At 42.4% G+C, this 21,820-nt stretch overlaps 1 protein-coding gene across 1 annotated transcript in view; it reads right to left on the minus strand.

Annotated features, from left to right (window-relative positions):
- Positions 1-21,820, minus strand: part of CARMIL1 (capping protein regulator and myosin 1 linker 1) — a 198,219-nt gene that overhangs the window by 19,035 nt on the left and 157,364 nt on the right. Inside the window, exons 30-32 of the mRNA XM_069957911.1 lie at positions 7,420-7,486; positions 6,901-7,097; positions 3,130-3,239 (exon numbers count right to left, since the gene is read on the minus strand). Of these exons, the coding sequence (XP_069814012.1) occupies positions 3,130-3,239; positions 6,901-7,097; positions 7,420-7,486 (374 nt within the window). The remainder of the gene's footprint in view (positions 1-3,129; positions 3,240-6,900; positions 7,098-7,419; positions 7,487-21,820) is intronic.

The raw sequence follows: 21,820 nt of genomic DNA on the forward strand, positions 1-21,820 counted from the left end.
AATCTGTATTTATTCTAGCTGAAATACTATTGAATATTACAAAACAAATGTATTTGGCATCATTCACACATCAGTTTTTTTTTCTGTCAATAAATCAGTTTCCTGATTTACGGAGAGAAAAAAAAAGACCCATTGATTTCAATTTGAGGCCTTAGGGGGGCATACAAGTACATCAGTCTTAAATAAAGCCCTTCACCCCATTTCCCGGATGGATTTACCGAGAGGTGCACTTAAACCTTGACAAATTAGATAATTCTCTGGGGGAAAAAAAAACAGACATGGTCGCACATCCATATACTTATCAGTGATTACTCTGCATCTCAGCACTATATACTAGTAACCTCCTTCCCGCCTTGTTGCTGCCCCCTTCAGGTGAGCGGGGATTATGGCTGGTGTATGCCAAGGAGAAGGCAAGAATCTGTACCTTCTCCGTGGTGTATGCCAGGGGCCCAACCTTGATAAACCTTCCCCTTAGTGTTTATAGGACAGTGTCCGAACTTTTACAGAATAACAGGTATTCAATCCTCTCTAAGTAAATGGACAACTCTGCATTTTATAAACAATTTTTTTGAGCTAGAACACACGAGAATGTGCCTTTATATTTTGGTAAAAAGAACAAATAATTAAACACTCAAATAACCACATAACAAATACAAAAAAAAATGATAAGAAAATACATTTCTGGTTAATTATGAAACATTTACTGCGCAGCTGGATTTTCCAGTCATTTGGTGGGTCACTAGGCAACATAATCTGAAAAACACTTTCAACATTCACCGAGAAGTGGCTTTTCCATTGTATTCAATACGCACTTGCTGGCTGCTCAAGCAGTGTGAAGAGAGGCATTTTGAAAGGGATTTCACAGTATGCCCTAAGCCTGTATTGAAGAATCAATTAAGTGTTTGCCCTTTTAATTTTAAAAGCTGTCATTTTGCTTTACTAAATTATGAATGTTTTTTTTTTCTAAAATAAGATCTGTAGTAAACTGAGGAAGAGCAATGGAACCGTCATGCAAAAACAATTACAATTACATTAACAGTACAAATGAATGGAGAATTAAAAAAAGAAAGACAGCTTAGATGTAAAGTGTCTTCTCTGAAAAATAAAACTGTGTAAAAAATTAGCTAAAGCATAGCAATGTAAGGCTATGTTACCATCTGTGTTAGGTGCTACATCCTACATTACTATAGATAAGAAAACTATTTTGGTATGGAATGTCCTGTCAGAACAATGCACACCTTGGTGGAATAATAAGTCAATGTGGTCCATCAGGTGCTTCTAGTGTCAGTCATGCTATGAATCTACCAGAGCAGTGTGGCTTCCACATTAAACAGATACCAGAGCCTAAGGCTAGGTTCACACTGCGTTTTTGCAGTCCATTTCACCTATATGTATTTAAATGGTTACTTTTAACATACACAAAAACGTGGCCAACCAAAAAAAACCCCCACTTTTTTTATTATTGGAAGTCAATAGAAAAAAAGAGATCCCAATGGATTGCACACAATTACATCAGTTTTTTTTCATAAAATGTATACGTTAAATGGAATGCAAAAATGCATTGTGAACCCAGCCTAACTCTTATATCACATTTTTGTTACATGCCCATATAAAACCAAACAGTCAAAATATTTAGGATAATTCTGTCTGTATGTACTAAAGTCCTTCAATTGTGTATTTGAATCTACCACCTGATCGACACCATTCCCGTAATTTAGCCAAAAACTCTTGTGAGGTAAAGCTTGCTATGGAATTGGAAGGAGTTTCTAGCAACAAGGCTCATGCACTTTAACAGCCTACCTTTGACACCTATGAAGTAGAGAAAGAAAGTTAATGTAAAGCTAATGGCAATACTGAAAAAACGAAACCGGGACCCCCAGACATGCCAACCCCACAACAGATCCTATTCAGTCAACTTAAAAGGGTATTTCACTCAAACATAACTTTTCATATGTTGCTGCCCATGGTGAGACTAACAATTAATTCCATACTTGTTTTTATCTATTCAGTCTCCTTTTTCCAGTTCTCAGTTGCAGCGTTCAGCTTAAAACTCAAAAAACTTTGTGAGCGTTTCTCTCTGTCTCCCCTCCCTTCTGAGACGGATGATGTAAACAAGTCCATGACTGGCTTTATCTGCAACATTGTTGCTTCTTTGTAATGCTGGGAGGGTTAATCTGAGGTCACATTGCTGAAAAACTCAGTGTGGTTAACCCTCTCAGCATTACAGAGTTGCTACAATGTTGCAGATAAAGCCAGTCAGGAACTTGTTTACATCATGTGTCTCGGAAGGGGGGGGGGGAGGAGGGGGAGACAGAGAGAAAAGCTCACAAACTGATTTTTGTGTTTTCACCAGAAAGCAGCAGCTGAAACTAAATAGATAATAACAAGTATGGAATGAATTGTTAGTCTCACCATGGGCAGCAAGATAATAAAAGTTAAAATAGAACCAAATGGGAAAAAAAGTAGAAAAACAGCAGCAACTCACCAAAATCCGTAAGATCTTCTTCTTTATTATAAGTTAATGTAACAGAACACAAGTGGGGTGAGGGAGGACAATACATGTGCATAGCTATTCAGCACAGCTATGCAGATGTGTTATCCTCCCACACCTCACTTGTGTTCGGTTACATGAACTTATAGATTTTACAGATTCTGGTGAATTGTACACCATTTACCTTGTAGGAACAGGAATGTCAGAATTAAATATTTCAGACAATTTGTTTTAATTTTTTATCTGCTGATGCTGCTTCTAGATACAGGGGCTCTGTAATGCTCCAACCACATACAAATGCTTACAGCATACTACATGCTTTACAACTCAACAGTCCTATTACGGTGCACTTTTGTGGTCTATTGATTCCAAATTGAATTATTTTGCAACTGGACATTTACAATTAAAAATAATAGTACTAAGGACGTGTGCAGTACAAGAACAAGCAAGTTGATTTAGGTGGAAATAAGGTAGTACTTCCTTTCTCCTCTAGTGCACTGTAGGCGGAATACATTCTTTTCCAGCTTCCCCCCCACCAATTCCAGCTGATTCCTGCAAGCTCCAAAAGCAAGACACCCTGAGATCAGCTTTTTGTCAGGGAAACTTTCTAGTGAAATGAGACAAACAATGTAACTTACTTTGAATCAAGTCTTGTCACCTTCTTGCTAAAAAACTCATCGACTCCTTCATCTACTCTAGACGTCAGGCCATTCTGATCTCCATCGGGAGCAGCTTCAGCTCCAGGTTGCTGGAACATAGAACAGGAAAAGGTTACACTGACTGTGTATCTATACCAATAAGTCATACCCAGGAAGACTATTTGTTCAGTGTCAAGAAGGCTTAATAAATGATGCAGTATGTAAACATCAACATATATATTAGAAGCTAAGGCAAAACCAACCATCTAATGCATGTCTAATGCCTAGTGTAAGCCTGCAAACAGAATATACTGTAGATGAAGTACATATGAGACTAACATCTTCCCTGTAATACCCATGTATGCATGTTCTTTGTCAATTACAGAATAGCCGCTCAGCCTATATCAGCAGGTCAGGAAGATCATCAAACACTGTTTGTAGCCGACATAAGCTGCACCCAGAACATTGTGTCAAAGCCAAAATGAACTATTTTAAAACTTAAATCACTGTTTAGAGCAGGGGTGGGGAACCTCCGGCCCGCGGGCCGCATCCGGCCCCTGAGACCTCCCGATGCGGCCCGCGGCCCGCAGCTCCCCTGTGATGCTCGCCGCTCTGCTGGGGAAGAAGCCGGCATACACCGCATCCTCCGGTGTCTGTGACAGCTGGCGGACACCGGAGGATGCTGTCTGTGCCGGCTTCTTCCCCAGCAGAGCGGCGCGTGTCTTCAGTCTCCTGCGGGCCGCGCGCGATGACGTCATTTCATCGCGCGCCGCCTGCAGGAGAAGACCGGCACAGAGGACCTGGGAGAGAAGAGGACCTGGACTGCGTGGGAGCGGAGGTAAGGTGAGTGGGATGTTTATTTTTTTATTTGGGGGTTAACTAGGATCCCAGGGACATGACTGATGGGGGGGGGGGGACAACTAGGCTACCAGGGACATGACTGATGGGGGGACAACTAGGCTACCAGGGACATGACTGATGGGGGGGGGGACAACTAGGCTACCAGGGACATGACTGATGGGGGGAATAACTAGGCTACCAGAGACATGACTGATGGGGGGGGAATAACTAGGCTACCAGAGACAAGACTGATGGGGGGGGGAATAACTAGGCTACCAGGGACATAACTGATGGGGGGGGGGACAACTAGGCTACCAGGGACATGCCTGATGGGGGGGGGGGGGACAACTAGGCTACCAGGGACATAACTGATGGGGGGGGGGACAACTAGGCTACCAGGGACATAACTGATGGGGGTTAACTAGGCTACCAGGGACATGCCTGATGGGGGGGGGGGGAATAACTAGGCTACCAGGGACATGCCTGATGGGGGGGGGGGGACAACTAGGCCACCAGGGACATGCCTGATGGGGGTTAACTAGGCTACCAGGGACATGCCTGATGGGGGGGGGGGGAATAACTAGGCTACCAGGGACATGCCTGATGGGGGGGGGGACAACTAGGCCACCAGGGACATGACTGATGGGGGGGACAACTAGGCTACCAGGGACATGACTGATGGGGGGGACAACTAGGCTACCAGGGACATGACTGATGGGGGGGACAACTAGGCTACCAGAGACATGACTGATGGGGGGGGGACAACTAGGCTACCAGGGACATGACTGATGGGGGGGACAACTAGGCTACCAGGGACATGACTGATGGGGGGATAACTAGGCCACCAGGGACATGACTGATGGGGGAGACAACTAGGCTACCAGAGACATGACTGATGGGGGGGGAATAACTAGGCTACCAGGGACATGACTAATGGGGGGACAACTAGGCTACCAGAGACATGACTGATGGGGGGGGGAATAACTAGGCTACCAGGGACATGACTGATGGGGGGGGGGGAATAACTAGGCTACCAGGGACATGACTGATGGGGGGGGGGACAACTAGGCTACCAGGGACATGACTGATGGGGGGGGACAACTAGGCTACCAGGGACATGACTGATGGGGGGGGGGATAACTAGGCTACCAGGGACAAGACTGATGGGGGTTAACTAGACTACAAGGGGCATCACTGGGGGTTAACTACAATAGCAGGGGCACTAGGGGAACAATACTATGCCTTGTCCTGGGTGCTGCAAACCCCCGCTACTAACTGCCGCGCACGGTATGCGGCCCTCGAATGATTTTATTAATGCCCGACCAGCCCTCGACATGGAAAAGGTTCCCCACCCCTGGTTTAGAGCTTAGCAGATCTATAATCAGACTATGTTGTCCTACTGAAAAGGGTTTTATCATCCCGTAGTGTGATTGTATATCTTGGTTGGGGTATGACCTCTGAGAAATCCACCACTTGGGAAGATGTAGGGGCACAATAATGGTGTAGCACTGTGTCCCTGCACACGGGTACTGCGAGCTGTGCAGAAAACATCAGCCATATCCGTGCTTGAATGGAGCAATGATGCAATTTCCTGCACAGCTAGGTGGGTACATTATATCTGGTTCCTTTTCATCCTCAAGATTATGTAGGTTCAGAGGTTAGACTTCCACTGATCTTAAAGTGATGTAAACTACTGTATATAATCTTGCAGCATGTTTTGCCATGCTAGGGACTGGATCTTGTCTACAAGTTTCTATTCAAACTACTCCTTAGAAACTCAGTTAGTCCCCCTGCCCGCCTGCATACAAAGAATAAGGATCTACTCCTGTGTATTCTTCCACTGGATACAATTGTGGCCTCGAAGGCTATTAGGAAAATATAATCTTTACCTATTAGAAAAAGTTTGCAGCGAAATCCGCTGTGGATCCATGTAGTGTGAAGGTCTATGCGGTTACATATTTTCATTCCACTGTGGATATGTAACCCGGCCCCCTTAACCCCCCGCAGTCCCCAACCCGGAGCATACATTACCTGCTCAGCACCGCAGCTGTGTGTGAGGCTCCCGGTTCCCCTGCAAACTCGCAGAGTGAAATCCGCTGCGAATCCTGTACACGTGAACGTACCCTTAAATATCTCTATGGGTACACAATGTCTTAGCAATTTGCTATTGCACTCTTCTGTTTTTGTCTGTTGTTTTAGCCATTACAGCGCACACCTTCACAGTGTGAATAGTAATATTGTTTCTGCAGGCCATTTTTTTGCTTTTCCATCTTATTAGACGTGTGAAAAGTTACTGATCACAGCGAGTCTCACTGCTGACACCCACTCTGGCCAGAAGATATAGCCATGGAGAGATCACAGCAGCGCAATGCTTTCTGACCGCCCGCACACTTCGTCAGTATTTCTCCTAGACCTCATAGACTTACAGTGGACTCTGTTGCTGTGATCTCTCCACTGCTTTATCCTCTGATTACAGCAGATGTCAGCAATCCAATCCGCTGTGATCAATAACTTTTGACATGTCTGATGCAGACAATGATGCCGGAGAGAGAAAAAAATGTACTGGTGTTTCTTTCCATTTTACTATCCAATTTTGGAGGGTAAATAGGAGGAATGTCCAGAGAAAAGTTGTACAGTAACTTGCCATCTTGACAAAGAACATGTAAATCCAAGTAGGCATATAAAGGGGTTATCCAAGACTTGAAAAACATAGTTGCTTTCTTCCAAAAACATCATCACACCTGTCCTCAGGTTGTGTGTGATACTACAACTTCTGTGGAACTAAGCTGCAGTACCACACACAAACTGAGGACAGGAGTGGCGCTGCTACTAGAGGAAAGCAGCTATGTTTAGCTAATCCTGGATAACCCCTTTGAGTAGGTATTACATAGTTTTATAGTATTATATAGTAAAATGAAACCATTTACTAACATTTAATTTGCTGGGTTGTTGTTTCTTCATTCTTTTTGGTCGTAATTTAGTAAAGTGCTCAAGCTTTTTCCCTTCTTCTGACGGCAACTCTGCTATGAGACTGGATGACCGCTTATCCAGCTTGTAGGAAGGGTAAGGAGGATCTTCTATGTGTATTGGGACATCTTCAAGTGCCTTGTCCAGGTCGAACTCCATTTCTTACAAAGTAGAAGTTAAGAAGATGAAGATAAAAGGTTTTTAGCCATCATAGGTCACAATCATACAAACTAGAGAAGAACTTTGGATGCAGCCCAAGGGAGTCCAGGAAAACATGGATATAGCCATAGGCCTTATCCATGTTTTCCAGGACTCCCTAGGGCTGCATCCAACTTCTTAGGCAATCGGTATTCAAATGCCAAATGATAGACTTGAGCAAGAGTGAGTTGTGTTCATCTCTAAAGAAAACATCCTACAAGTCACTGTGTGCTATTTGTTCTATATTCTGTTAGTAATCAGTTGGCACTTATTCAATGTACTCACCGAAGGCTCTGGACACAGGACGCAGCATTCTGCTGTGAATACTCTTTCTCTTGGACTTGGGAGTCATCTACAATAATTACATCAATAATTTATTGTAAAGGCAAAAAAGGCTTCTGTGGAGAATATAGATTTCTAGCAAGAAAAATTCATCAAGACTGACAATACAAGTAACTAAAATAATGCATGCGGTGAAACGGTATTCCTGCTGCTTTTCATTTTATAATAATATAATACAATAGAAATATAATAGAGATTCACCTCAAACTAGAAGACCAACCGGTATGGAAATGCAGGATGATTGAGGAAGGGCCATACCATGCTGACAATTGGCTTCCTGAAAAGAAGCTCAATGGAAAGATTGTGGCTTTCTTCCTCTTAAAAATATATTTTCATGTTCTCACATACAACATTGTCAGCACTTTATTAAACATTACTTGTTACCAGATGCATAGGATAAGGACAATCACGTAGAGAGATGGTTCATCACCAGGTAACATGCACATCACATAATGCAGACGCTTTTTACTCATTGTAAACAATAAGTTGTTCATTCCAACCTGAATTTAACTGTAATATATTTATGTACAGCATGCTATATTAAAATGTATTAATATATCAATTTTACATACTGTACAATACAATCATTCTACAGATAAACATGTGCATGTGCCAAATTGCATATAGTCTGTATGCCACCTTCTAAAACACATTTACTAGATACTTAAGCCCCCTATTACACAAGGCGACTGAGAGGAGCAAACGAGCGTTGTCAGCTCCTTTTTCCCCGCTCGCTGCCGGCACGTCGGCAGCGAGCAGGTGAGTACGGGGGGGGGGGGGGCTGCCCGGGTGATTGCTAGATCGTCTGGACAGTCCATAGCAGATAGCAGCAGTTTGCTGACGCCGCTCCTATTCCACGGAGAGACTACAGCCAACAATCATAGGGGGATGCTGAATGCCTATGGTCAGTGCTCACTATACATGGATACACTATGTAGCAATTAATTAGTATACTTTCTGCTATTGAAAGACTTGGAGGTTATAGCAGCGTGGCCTAAAAAACCCAGACAAAGATGAAAGAAGGAGTGCTAACTGTTGACTGATCATATATGTCTTAAAAAATACAGTCAATAGTTGTCTAGAAACAAATAAATGTGGCTATTTAAGGGCTCCCTGTCACACTGAAAATGCAGTCCATTCTGCAGGTATCATGTTATAGAGTGAGAGGAGCAGAGCAGATTGATACAAAGTTGTTCCAGGAAACTTGTTATTTATACACGTGAACTTATTCTGGGCTATGCGGTCAAGTGGTCAGTCCTACTTAAAACTCTCTTGACATGCACACGACATGTACACTGATAGCGGTCATGAAACACATTATTACATAGAAAAAACAGCACATGCCATAAAAGAGAGCAATATATCACACTCGCCATCCAAAAGTGTGTTCTTTATTGTGGGGTCTTCAGTACATTAAAGTCCTGAAGACCCCACAATGAAGAACACACTTTGGGATGGAGAGTGTGATCTATTGCTCTTTTTTGGCTTGTGCTACAGTATATGAACTGTGAATTTCTGCTAGCTGGATCTGCACCACTGGATGTGTTTGCTGTGCATAGGGACTGTAACCAGGTACTGGCATCTCACACTATATGTTCCACCACTGTCGCATTAACACTGTGCATAAAAATGGATTAATTGCTGGACTCAATAAGGGTCCTATTGCACAGGCCGGTGAAGGCCCGATAATAAGCGTAAACGAGCGTTTACTGGGTCTTTTACATGGCCCGATAATCATTTAACAAGGGCTGCAGGGACATAGTTACCGATGTCCTTGCAGTCCTTGTTTAAACTTTGTACATTACCTGTCCAGGCTGCAGGGCTCCTCTTGCTCTGTGCTTCTCCCTGGGTCCCGCACGCTTTAGCTTCAGATCGGCCTGTCTCAGCTGACAAGCCGCTCAGCCGCGGCGGTCCTGGCCAGTGATTGGCTGAGCGGCCTGTCAGCTTAGAGAGGCCAATCTGAAGCTAATCACTGGCCATGACCACCGCGGCTGAGCGGCTTGTCAGCTGAGACAGGCTGCTCTGAAGATGGAGACCAGGGGAGAAGCGCAGAGCAAGAGGAGCCCTGCAGCCTGGACAGGTAATGTATTCTTGTTTGCTACTCGTCAGCGCCGGCTGCTCACTGCTATTAAAGGTAGCGATGCACGGTCGGCGCCTGACAATTTTAGGTTAGAACCTATATCAACGATCATTATTACACAGAATGATAATCGTCCGGATAGGGCCGATTATCATTCCGTGTAATAGTACCCTAAGGATAGTGCCAACACAATGTTCTCTGTGGCTTGTGCATTACATTAAAAATACAGCTGTACTTTTACATCAAAATGATAGCCGTATTTTACTGTGTGTTAACATAGCCTTAATCTAAATACAAAGCGAGAAGGAATCAGACTGGTTTCCATAATATGCACATACATGTATTTATTTATTTTTATTTTTTAAGGGTAATAATCTAATAATCTAGCTTCTTGCAGTAGCGGAAAACCTGCAACAATTTAGTTGCACATGAAAATACCCTTGCATTCATTTTGATAAATGTCCTCCATTCTGCTTTACAGGAAAACTGAATCCAGGAATGTAATATCTGTTGCTAAAGAAAACAATGACCTTACAGCTTCAGCTGTGAAAATTGCAAAAGTTTATAATCCTCCCTGGCAATATACACTTCATATTTTAGTGTTGCTTGCTGTGGTATTATGAGACAATCTACTGTATGGTGAGCAGAGCCAATTCCAGTTTCTCAATGTTGCAAAAGCCTTTATTTGTCTTGTTTTTTAATCAAACCAAGTAAAACAAAGAGAATGCTGTAACAACTTAAGATGCAATTCTATATCCTGCCTTAGTTTATACATCTGTGCACAATTGGATGACTAGGACTTACAGCTTTTCTAGGGTCCTTCATGTTCTCTAGGAACATACACAGCAAAAAATTAATTATTGCAGCACTCCCAACTTTTAATGTTCAAATGGTGCGTATTTGTACAAAATGGCAAAAAAAGGAACAAAAAAAGAAAAACCCAAAATGTTTTAATCTCAGGGCTTTTCTCAAGTACATCTATTTTTCTAGGATTTTTAAAAGTGCACTGTATGAGTATATGAAGAGGTTTCTTATAGGAGAAGTCCGGCGAAAATGTTTATTAAAGTATTATATTGCCCCCCAAAAGTATTATATTGTCCCCCAATATACACTTATTACAGGAAATGCTTATAAAGGGCTTTTTATCCTGCACTTACTACTGCATCACGGCTTCACCTCATGGATAAAATGGTGATGTCACGACCCGACTCCCAGAGCTGTACGGGCTGTGGCTGCTGGAGAGGATGAGGGCAGGGGGATGCTCAGTGTCCTCTCCTTCAGTGTTGGCTCTCTTCCTGGTCTCTGCTGCTGCCTCTCTCTCCCTGCTGCAGGTAGCTCTGCCGCCCCTCTCCCCCAGCTCGGGGACACCTTTCCCAGCGTGCCCACTCCCCACCTCACCTGAGGGGACCTGCCTGATGTTCCCCGAGCGGTGGCAAGTTCAAACTATCTGGCGCCCAGCACTGTGTTTCCACGCTGTCTCTCTCTCCCTCGCCCGGGATTCCACTTCTCACATCCCCCTACAGTAGCGGACAGGAATGGAGTCCCGGCGGGGGGAGATGTTCCTGCAGCTGTACCTGAGAAAGGGTTGAAACATTATTTGCCACTTTTTGGCAATAAACTGCACCATTTGAATACAACCAGTTGGGAGTGCTAGAATAATTACATTTTGCTGTATTGTGGAAAGGACCCCGATCAAGCCTTCCTTTACGGTAACCCTGGACACTTGTTTACAATGGTGCTGTTTTACTCTGAACTTGTTTGTAGTACCATACAGGTCTAGAACTTGTTTACAACCTATTGACGTGACATGGCAATATAAGTGGCATGGAAGCTTCTTATAACTAATTTAAAAAAAGGAAATGGTGAGAAAAAAAAAATTAATGGTAAAAAAAAAAAAAAAAGACATGGTTGAGAAGAACATAATCATCCTGGTTGCTCCTGGCTCCTTTTCCAGATGTTAGGTAATATGTTTCAATGTGAGTTAATTACTTCAAGCACTATGATTTTACTTTTATTACCTTTAAGCTATGTTCACACAACTATTTCGCCTGTATGTCACTTTTTTTTTTTTTTTTTACGACCATCATTTTTAGGCAAAAATACGACTTTAATTACAAAGATATGGCTATATTCTTGCCTCAATCTGACAGTCCAGTCTGGCCATATTTTTGCTTCAAACTGACAACTGCCCAAAAATACAGTCCACATACAGCCAAAACACAACGTTGTGTAAACTTTAAAAGGGTTTTATAGGCAAAATTCATTGATGAACTATTCCAGTACCAGAGATACAGTGCCACGATATGCAGTAAACAGAGCATAAACAGATGGCTCCATGACTTGTGGCCAATTTGCGTTTCTGCAGCTCAACTCTTATTCACTGTAACAGGAGCTTAGGTGCAGTAACCCAGCTTGGCTCTGTCTGCTTCCTGCTCTCTTTACTGTGTACGGCAGTGCCACAGCTCTGGTACACAGTCTATTAGTGGGGAATGCTGGTTAATCTGATATTAATGATCTATCTTGATGGTGCGTTTACACAGGAAGATTTATCTGACAGATTTTTGAAGCCAAAGCCAGGAACAGACCATAAACAGGGAACGTGTCATAAAGGAAAGACTGAGCTTTCTCCTTTTTCAAACCCATTCCTGGCTTTGGCTTCCAAAATCTGTCGGATAAATTTGCCTGTGTAAATGCACCATAAGGATCATTCATCAACTAATTTGGCCTAAAAAACAACCTTCAACATTAAAGGGAAACAATCAGCTCATATGTACCCATTTTCAAAGCCAATATGTAAATTCGTATGTTTGGTGCACTGGGGGTGTTCCTCGGCCCCTTGGTGCACTCACTGACCCGTCGGCTCATACAACCCCTCCTTCTTATACATATTCATCTATGTATAAGTATCCACATCTCCCTCCTCGGACCAGATCTATATGGGCGTTTTTACTGCACAAGTGTGAGAGAGACGTTTCTATTCATACATAGATTTATACATAAGTAAGAGAGGACACATAAGCCAGTGGGTGGCGGGACAGTGCACTGAGGGGCCTAGGAACGCCCCAGCACACCAAACAGACTAATTTACTAATAAGAAGACCTGTGCTGGAATCAGGAACTCTGCCACTACTGGTACATATCAGCAGGTTTGCATGTACAAACCCTTTAATGATTCTTACAAGAACTAATCTTGCTCTGCTAGGAGCTAGATGACTGTAACTAGGCTTTATACTATACAGACAATAACACGACTGCAATTAATTTCATCATGCAACACAAATGTTTCCCTACACCCATAAAGCTAGCACAGTAACATTACATAAGAAGGACAAACATTTTTGTGCTCAGTTTCCGGACTGCAACTAATCTCCAGCGTGCAGAAATGTATATTTACTGCTTCCAAGCCAATGATTCACTAGCCATGCAGCATTATTAGTTGACTAACCACAGGAAGACATGTTTGTTATCACCCAGGAGCCAGGCATTCAGCAGAGAGATAAATGAAGCATGAAAGTAAAAGACACAGGGAAAGCCACAAAAAAAGAAAAGTACTTACACTTCTACAGCAGAGAGTCTCCAAGCAGCAAAAAGAAAGAGACAGGATGTGAATAAAGAAGAGAGAAAACCTAATTTCTACAAGGCAGAGGGAAAGACAGAACAAAAATTAAATAAAACGGAAGATACATTCCGTTAGAGGGAAGAAAAGAGGGAAAGACAGTAATATACTTCATTCTCTTCTGCTCACGTAGCAGTGGTGGCATCATCATATCCTCCGCTGACAGGTGAAGGGAGGATATGTGCCTCTACAACATCATCTGACATTAAATCATATGCTGCGACAGTCACACAATAATCTCAGCAGTTATTCACATTGTGCACAGAACAGAATACTGGAATCCTCACTACAACATAACCTAAGAGATACCCTTGTCAAATACTTACAATTTCACATTTTTACAGAATATAGAAACATTTTAAAATGTAAACATTTACTGTATGTATACAGTTTTTGTATACATATTTTATATTAATGGTTTGGAAATGTAACATAGGTACAAAAATAACGTTGAATACACCTTTACCCCCATGAATAAATGCTTCTGGAAGAGGAAACCCTCACACCATTTTTTTCCTGTTGCGTAAACCAAAAACTTCTGTAGAATTCTATATGATGCAATGGCCAATCTGAGGTACAGTACTGTCCCGTCTTCTATGGGTTCCATATTAAACCTCTGTTTGACATAGATGTTGTATGAAGCTGATATCTAGCTATACTTACATGGGATCACAAGTATTCCTACTTCAGCCATGTAAGTCCACAGAGATAATGTTCTCAGGAATAAAAGTGGACTCCTACACGGCTTCTATACTATGACTGACAAATAAGTACAAAGTGCAGTAATAAGTTGTTATGATCAATATCTAGAATCTGTTACAGGCATTCAGGTATAGCCTGAGGAATATGCTGAATAATTCACAACAGTGTGAACGCATCATCTTTAGATGTTAGTAATAACATGGAAAATGACCAAAGGCTACCATTGTCCCAAAGTGGCGTAGACTGCACTTTTTCCAAAACAGAATCCACATCTACCTACCTACTGTATGAATGTACAGTATGTTCCCAGGGGTGGAATATTCACAAGTATGCGTGAAATGTAAAACTAATACAGGTTTTAAAAGAAAGAGAATTTTTTTCCCAATTACATTAATCATACAGATTAATAATATGCTTAGAAAAGCAAGGCCTGTGAACCCCTCTAATTTCCAGTGATTCCATACTTTAAGATGGTGAGCAGATAAAGTAAATTTTATGGCATGGATCGCCACATTCTCCGATACGCTGCTATTACTATCTCCCTTGATTCCTATGCAATTACTGTCTAAAAAAGGTCTTCTAGATCCGAATATTACTTGCTTTGATTGTTTTCAATAAAATAAACCTCATATGTTCCCATTGAGGAATCCACGAAGAATAGGTGAGGAACTAAAGAGGAAAGTTTTCTGCTTGAAATTTCTCACCTATTCAGCTTTGGCAGAGTAGGAGCAGAATTTGAGCAGAGTTCAAGGAGAATTAAAGCCCCATTGACTTCTATAGGATTCCTTTAGCGGAATCTGCCCAAAGAATTGACACGTTCAATGGAATTTTCCTGCACAAATAAGCGGAAAGCCCCTTATACACAATGGAAAATAAAAAGGTTTATATTTTACAGGCGAAATTTCATTTTGCATTTTGATGCAGAAGCTGCTTGAAATTCTGTGCCGATTCCTCAGTTTGAACACACTCTCAGTGTAGAGCACCTCCATTTATTATTGTCGGATATTGGACTCCTGTGGTCAATTGTAATTGTATGTTATCACAGGAGTAGGTGTGGTCAATGCAATGGTGAAACCTTGAAGGGGTATTCTAGGAAAAGGGGAAAAGTAGGAGATCGCGGGGGTCTGACCCTTGAACCCCCAGCAATCTCTATATTGAGCCCCAAAGGCTCTGGTATTAATAGAGCCTTGGGTCGACAAGTCTATTCATTCCTATGAAGCGACGGAAAAAGCGTACTTTGGAAGAGCGATGTACTCTGCTTTTTCTGTTGCTGCATAGGAATTGAATAGACCTGCGACTCTATTCATAACAGAGCCGCCGGGGGGGGGGGGGGGGGGGGGGAGGGGTCAGAATCCCAACAATCTCCTACTTTTCCCCTATCCTGTGGATAAGGGAAAAGTAAATTTTTCCCGGAATACCCATTTTAATTGAAAGCACACATTGAAAGGATTCCTATCATAACTTTCATGCTGCCTGAGTCACAAGTAATTGTGCAGCTTCTTCCTGTAAGAACTGCTCCAGTGTTTTGTGGTTGAGGCAGCATGTGATGAAAGGTTCCCTTTAAATGAATTGGTAACATGGGGGAGAAATTGCACCAGAGCAGGGGCCATTGTGTGTGGTTGTGGGATGGGGTGATAGGGAGAGAGTTATCAATCATTTATATAACATTTGGTTACAGAGTAGCACATTTGTTTAGGTAAATGTTGGATAAAATGAAGAGAGTCGACTGTTCTTCATGATTATTGACTATTTCTTTAGCACAAACCACTAATCACATACATTTCTACAGTCAATAACACAATTTGCCATGTTCATAGTGGATTGTATTTCACTGAAGGAAGCTTGGTTCTTTTTAAAAGTGTGATAAATACTGCCACAAGGCTTTCAAGAATTTTTTTTCAGGTATATATTAAAACTACCAGTGCTTTAGTTACATTTATCTGTGCTTTGTATATATGAAACAGTTTAAATAAATCAAAAGATAAAAGAATGAACAGGTTGCAAAGCGCCCCCATCGCACTCGAGAGCTATTGGACTAGTAGTAACACAATTGCCTGTAATATTTTATTTGATTCCATTCCAGGTTGATGTTTTTTTGTGCTAAGATTTCATCTGAACTTATTCCAGCTGATTTAGCTCAATATATTGTTGTGCTTTTTATGGAGATAGCATTTCTTCCCTGGGACGCTCACGCCCCATACTCTACCCAACTGCGGCCCAACATGTTGTTATGACATGCAAGAAAGTTACAGAAGGCATATCTCAGTTGCCCATTTGTACCGAACAGATGTAGAGATAACACTGGAGGGCAGTAGTGGACCAGAATCTGACTTTTATTGATTTCTAACAGTTTGTTGTCCAAGAAAATCAATCAAAAACACAAAGCGACATGTTATTATGTCCTCTGAAACACGAGGCAGATGCAGAACAATCCCCCAACACCCAACATAAGTAATGTTATCTGGGCCTATGAGAGGTTCATATACCACATTTGAGCCTCCAACTAGGGATGGTACGAACCCGAACCCTCGGTAATGATTCCCGCTGTCTGCCCGCTCCACGGAGCGGGCGGATCCAGCAGGAGGACCGCCTGGAAAACTGGGATACAGCCATAGCCATAGGCTGTATCCCAGTTTTCCGGGCGTTACTCTCGCTGGATCCGCCCGCTCCACGGAGCGGGCAGACAGCGGAAATCTGCTGCAGAGCGTTCGGGTTCGTACGAACCCGAACCTCGGCAGGTTCGGACCTCCAACCTTCCAGTATAATCCATACTAGCTTTTGACTACAATCAATTGACAAGGAGACAGTCATCTGTGGGCTAAAGTAATGCTAGGTAACTTTACCTAAAGAATTGTGTGTCTTTTCAAGGAATAGCATAACGGTCGCTAACTTCTGTACTAGTTAGAAAACTGGGCACCGTTTCCTCTGAAATGGCTTAACACTATAGTCACAACCCAACCATAACAGGAGGATGAACACTGGTGATTTAGTTTCCTTCTTGTGCTGATCATAGAGATGGGTGCAAATGTGAGAATAGAGAGGACTTTGCAGCCTAGGAATTACTGTAGTGTTGTAAGGCTAAATTTACATGTGGTGGATTTCCTCTGAATTCTCCTTTAAAAAACAAACAAACACAACACTACCTCTTGACAAAGCCAAAGGCGAACTGTGTGGAGGTCTGAGATGGAGGTCCCTGCCTCATTGCTATCCATCTGTATACAGGTCTGTTTGGGAAAAATGTGTAAGTAACTATTTGTTATTGTTGCCATTTTTTTTTATTGTGTGGTGGGTTATCATTTTGTAGGTGTTTATAGTTATCATTTGAATTTCCCCCCTCATGCACTATAGTTTATTGATTGGGAACGTCTGAGTGCAGCTTAAAGAGGAGCTATCAGCAGGTTAGATGAATCTAACCTGCTGATAGCCCCCTATAGCACCCAGGATGCTGAGGAGGAAGGTCTGGGTCTTACCTTGCTCCTCGGCACCGGTCCCATGCTGTTAGTCAGGGTAAACTCCGCTCAAGAGTCCTGTTCTGAGCACTTCCGCGTCATCCAGCCTGCTCCCTCCATTAATTATCATTAGAAGGGGGGGCTGGTTGGCGTGGCAGTGCTCCTAATGGACCTCTGATTACCCTGAATAATAGTGCGGGACCGGGACCGAGGAGGAAGGTAAGGCACATACCATCCTCCTTAGTGTCCCTGGTGCTATAAGGGGGCTATTAGTAGATTAGATTAGTGTAACCTGTTAGTTGTTAGTTCCCCTTTAACATTTCTAATTCTCTGGTGCTCCTGAGGTAACACTTCCCTTATTCTCATCAGTCTCTGACCCTAAGACTCAGTGTCTGTAATTGACTGCAGTGAGCACAAATGTCATTAATGTAGGCCAGAAAATAGAGACTGGCAAGAGACTGTGAAAGATCATTTGCTACAACTATATGACTATTCACCAATCTCCCCCTCTGTAGGCTCCATTTTGAACTGTCAGATGACCCTGCACATACAGTGAAGAGCAGATCCTGCTCTCATCTCTCTCTCTCTCTTTATAACACATACTGTATACAAAAGCAGCAGCATGGAGGACATAACACAGCAGTAATAAGCAGTGTTTCTGCAGATCCTAAGGTGAGGCAGTAAAACACCTGCTAGAAATAGCAGAACATTTTTGTGTGCCTGTCGCTCTCTCTCACTTTGAAATGTTTTGTACTTTACCTATACTGGCCAAAGATTCACTTCTAGAAATTATTCTAGGCAAGAGAAGGGGAACCTTTGGCCACCCAGCTATTGTAAAACTACAATTCCCATCATGCCTGTAAAGCTAAAGGTTTGCTTTCATTCATAGGGTGGGTTCACACACAGGAATCCGCGTGGAGAAGCTCCTGCGTATTCCGTCGCTCGCCCCGCACGCATTTCCGCCCGTCCCATTGACTCCATTCTATGGTCGGGTGAACTCCACTGTCCGCCGAAAAAATTGACGTCAATTCTTTTGGCGGACGGTGGAATCCACCTGTGCATAGAATGGAGTCTATGGCAAAGGCAGAGATGTGCGCGGCCATAAGAAGGGGGGAGCGACGAAATCCGCTGGAACTTCTCCGCGCGGATTCCTCAGTGTGAACCCACCCTTAAAGAAGAAAGAAAAACTACAGCTCTTAACAGATTGCTGTATATGTGCTTTTCTGCTGGTGTCATCTGCAGTAGAATTTTTTGTAGCATAGTAATAATCCAATATCACAGTTATGTGCAAATGAGATTTGCCCTTTCACTGGTAGCAGTTTCTCCTGACATTTTAAAGTTCTATGATGGGTTTTAGCATGTAGTTGGTTACTATTGCTTAGAGTGGTCACTTGCTCTCCAAGCTGACATTCCTCTAGTTCTACTAGTTATATTAGTCTTAAAATAACAAGAGCATTTATAAAGATTTTAAAGGCCTCACCTGTACCACACACATACAATATAACTAAACAGGCATGCACAAATATGCACTCACAACCCCCACATGGTGACTACATGGTCCACGGGCATGTTTTCTATTTTTTTTTCACTAGAATACGCACAACATTTGGCTATGAGGCCTATTCGGCTGAAGTTATTCAGTTGTGTTCTGGGGTAACCATAGCAGCAAGTATCAACAATATTAAGGCTATGTTCACACTACATAAAACAATGGCCGTTATTTTGTTTAATATTGCCTTCTAGCATGTTTTTAAATCGGGCTGAAACATGTCATTTAATTTAATCACTGCGACTAGCCGAATAAACCACTCGGTAAATTTTTTACATTAAAATCAAATTTATTACAATAAATTTTACGTGTGCGGCCGTACTGAAATCCACGGCCGTAGTTGTAACATTACCGGCCGCAAATAAATGTCATTTAAATTTTTCACGGGTCCGTACGAACTATTGCCGTAGTCTTATACGCAGTGTGCATCGTACGACCGTAGTTCGTACTAATTGCTGTATCGTACTTTCCTCAAAACAACGGCCGTAGTTTTGCGGTGAAAACTACGGCCATTGTTTTACGTAGTGTGAACATAGCCTAAACATGTATTTCTTCTAAATAATGATTTCCTGTGAAACTTTCACTTGAAATGTTTACATTCTTACAGGTAAAACATCTACAATTGTGTTAATCAGGCGGAAAAACTTGTATTAGGCTATGTTCACACGCCGTTTAACAGCATCCGTTGCAAAGCAACAGACGCTGTTGAACAGCCGGCTGCCGGGCTGCACTCAGCCCGTTCCTGCAGTCGATAAATCCGTATCGGCTGCAGGCACGTTCTTTTTTCCCAATTGATTTGCGGGCACCGGCGGCTGTGCCATTCACTCCAATGCCATGTGCGGCCGCGCTGCACATTGCGTTGTGGGAACAGCTGATGTTTCCGAACGCTGTTCAGTGAACAGCGTGCGGAAATAATTGACAGGCACATTATTCTAACGCCCATTCTAAAGATGTAGAATAACGATGCATGAACACAGCGGACGGCATTGCATTGACTTCAATGCAATGCCGCCCCTGCAGTAAAGAACGGACGCTGAGGCAATTGCAATCATTGTCCATTCTTTACTTGAAAAAAAACGTTGTGTGAACATAGCCTAAACCTTATTCCAGGTGGAAGGATCTTTACTCTGTTCACAACTTCTATAACCAAATCACATTAATATAAAATAATAATAATAATAATAATGTACATTATGTTAATATAAACCTCTGCATTACTGGTGAATGTGGAGTATACATAAATCAGAGGACCACATAGTAACAATATGCTAAAGTGTATGTCCTTAGTAGTCATAAACTGATAGCATGTTACCTTACACTCTTCCTCCTTCATTGTGTCTTCTTCCTTAGCACCTTTGCCTCCAGTTAAAAGTGATAACTGACTTTAGCAGCAGCAGAAGTTGCTGCTGGCTTCCATATGCTTTAGTAACATCTGCTATGTCCTAGTAACCATGTTCTAGCACTGGAATAATCTCACAGATTCTTCAGGTTGCTGTATATATTTTTACTATACTTCCTCTTCAGATCCCAAACCAAGGAAAAGACAAAAACTCTAACAATGGCTGATCAGCAAATACAGATGTACTGTGCTATGTGTTGTCAGAGTGTTGCTATCAGCAAAACACAGTAAATACCAGTTCTTTCATATCAACTGATATCATAAAAGTTATATAGATTTATAACTTACTTCTATTAAAAAATCTCAAGTCTTCCCAGACTTATTAGCTGCTGTATGTCATGCAGGAAATGTTAGTTTATTTTCAGTCTGACACACTGCTCTCTGCTTACATCTTGGCTGAGACAGAAACTCTGTCTCGGTTTTCTATGGGAATCCCCATAGAAAACCTCTCCTGCTCAGTACAGTTCCTGTCTCGGCCAGAGATGTCAGCAGAGAGCACTGTGTCACAATGAAAATAAAACATTTCCAGCATAACATACAGCAGCTAATAAGTATGGGAAGACTTGAGATTTTTTTAATAGAAGTAAATTACAAATCTATACAACTTTCTGACACCAGATTTGATTTGAAAGAAAAAGATTTTCGCCGGACAACCCCTTTAAGTCTACTGACTGACTGCCTATATTTCATCTATTCACCTATATATATATATTTTTTGTATGAAATCATATTGTTGATCCACCCTATTACAGTAAGGGGATATCCAGGAAGCAGAGGAGGGCTACAGCCTTCATCTCCCTGGTGCTGAAAGTTTTTTGGCCCCACCACCTGAGCGGGTCTAAATTGCGATTTCCAATAGCTGCACAGTGTCACCCCAACATCAGACACACTGTGCAGCTATAGGACATTGCATACGGTGTGGTTTTGCCCCAATGTGATGATCGTGACTTTGCCTCTTCATTTCTCAGAAGGGATACTTCCGAGATCTGAAACGTCAGAAAATAAGCACTGGGGAGCAGAAGGCTTTAGCCAGGAAAGCCCCTTTAGGCCTTCACACAGGAATACCATGGTTGCTTCACTTCCGAACGACATATACAGTGGTAACTTGGATTACGAGCATAATTCGTTCCGGGTCCGTGCTTGTAATCCAAATCCACTCTTAAACCAAAGCAAATTTTCCTATTAGAAATCAAAGAAATGCAGACAATTGGTTCCACACCCCAAAAATAATGATTATTATTCTGAATAACATGTAAAACAAATGAAACAAACATTCAGAAACAGCAGAATATGTGATATTATAAGTTACTGTACAGTAATGGAGAGGATGGGAAACACAAGGGCGGACAGAGACTGCAGGGAGCATGAAGGAATGAGCAGGGCATATGTGGACACATACATGCAGCGCTCTCTGGGGAGAGAGGGGTTACAGCTATGGAGAGAGATTACTCCCACAGTCCTGTCCCCTGATGTAAGCCCCAGCCTGAAGTGGATTTGCCATGATTTGGAAGGTGGGGAGACTTCCTGGGTCAGAGTACAGGGCTGTAGA

Source organism: Dendropsophus ebraccatus, chromosome 2, assembly GCF_027789765.1.
Source record: "Dendropsophus ebraccatus isolate aDenEbr1 chromosome 2, aDenEbr1.pat, whole genome shotgun sequence".
Classification (NCBI taxonomy): Eukaryota; Metazoa; Chordata; class Amphibia; order Anura; family Hylidae; genus Dendropsophus; species Dendropsophus ebraccatus.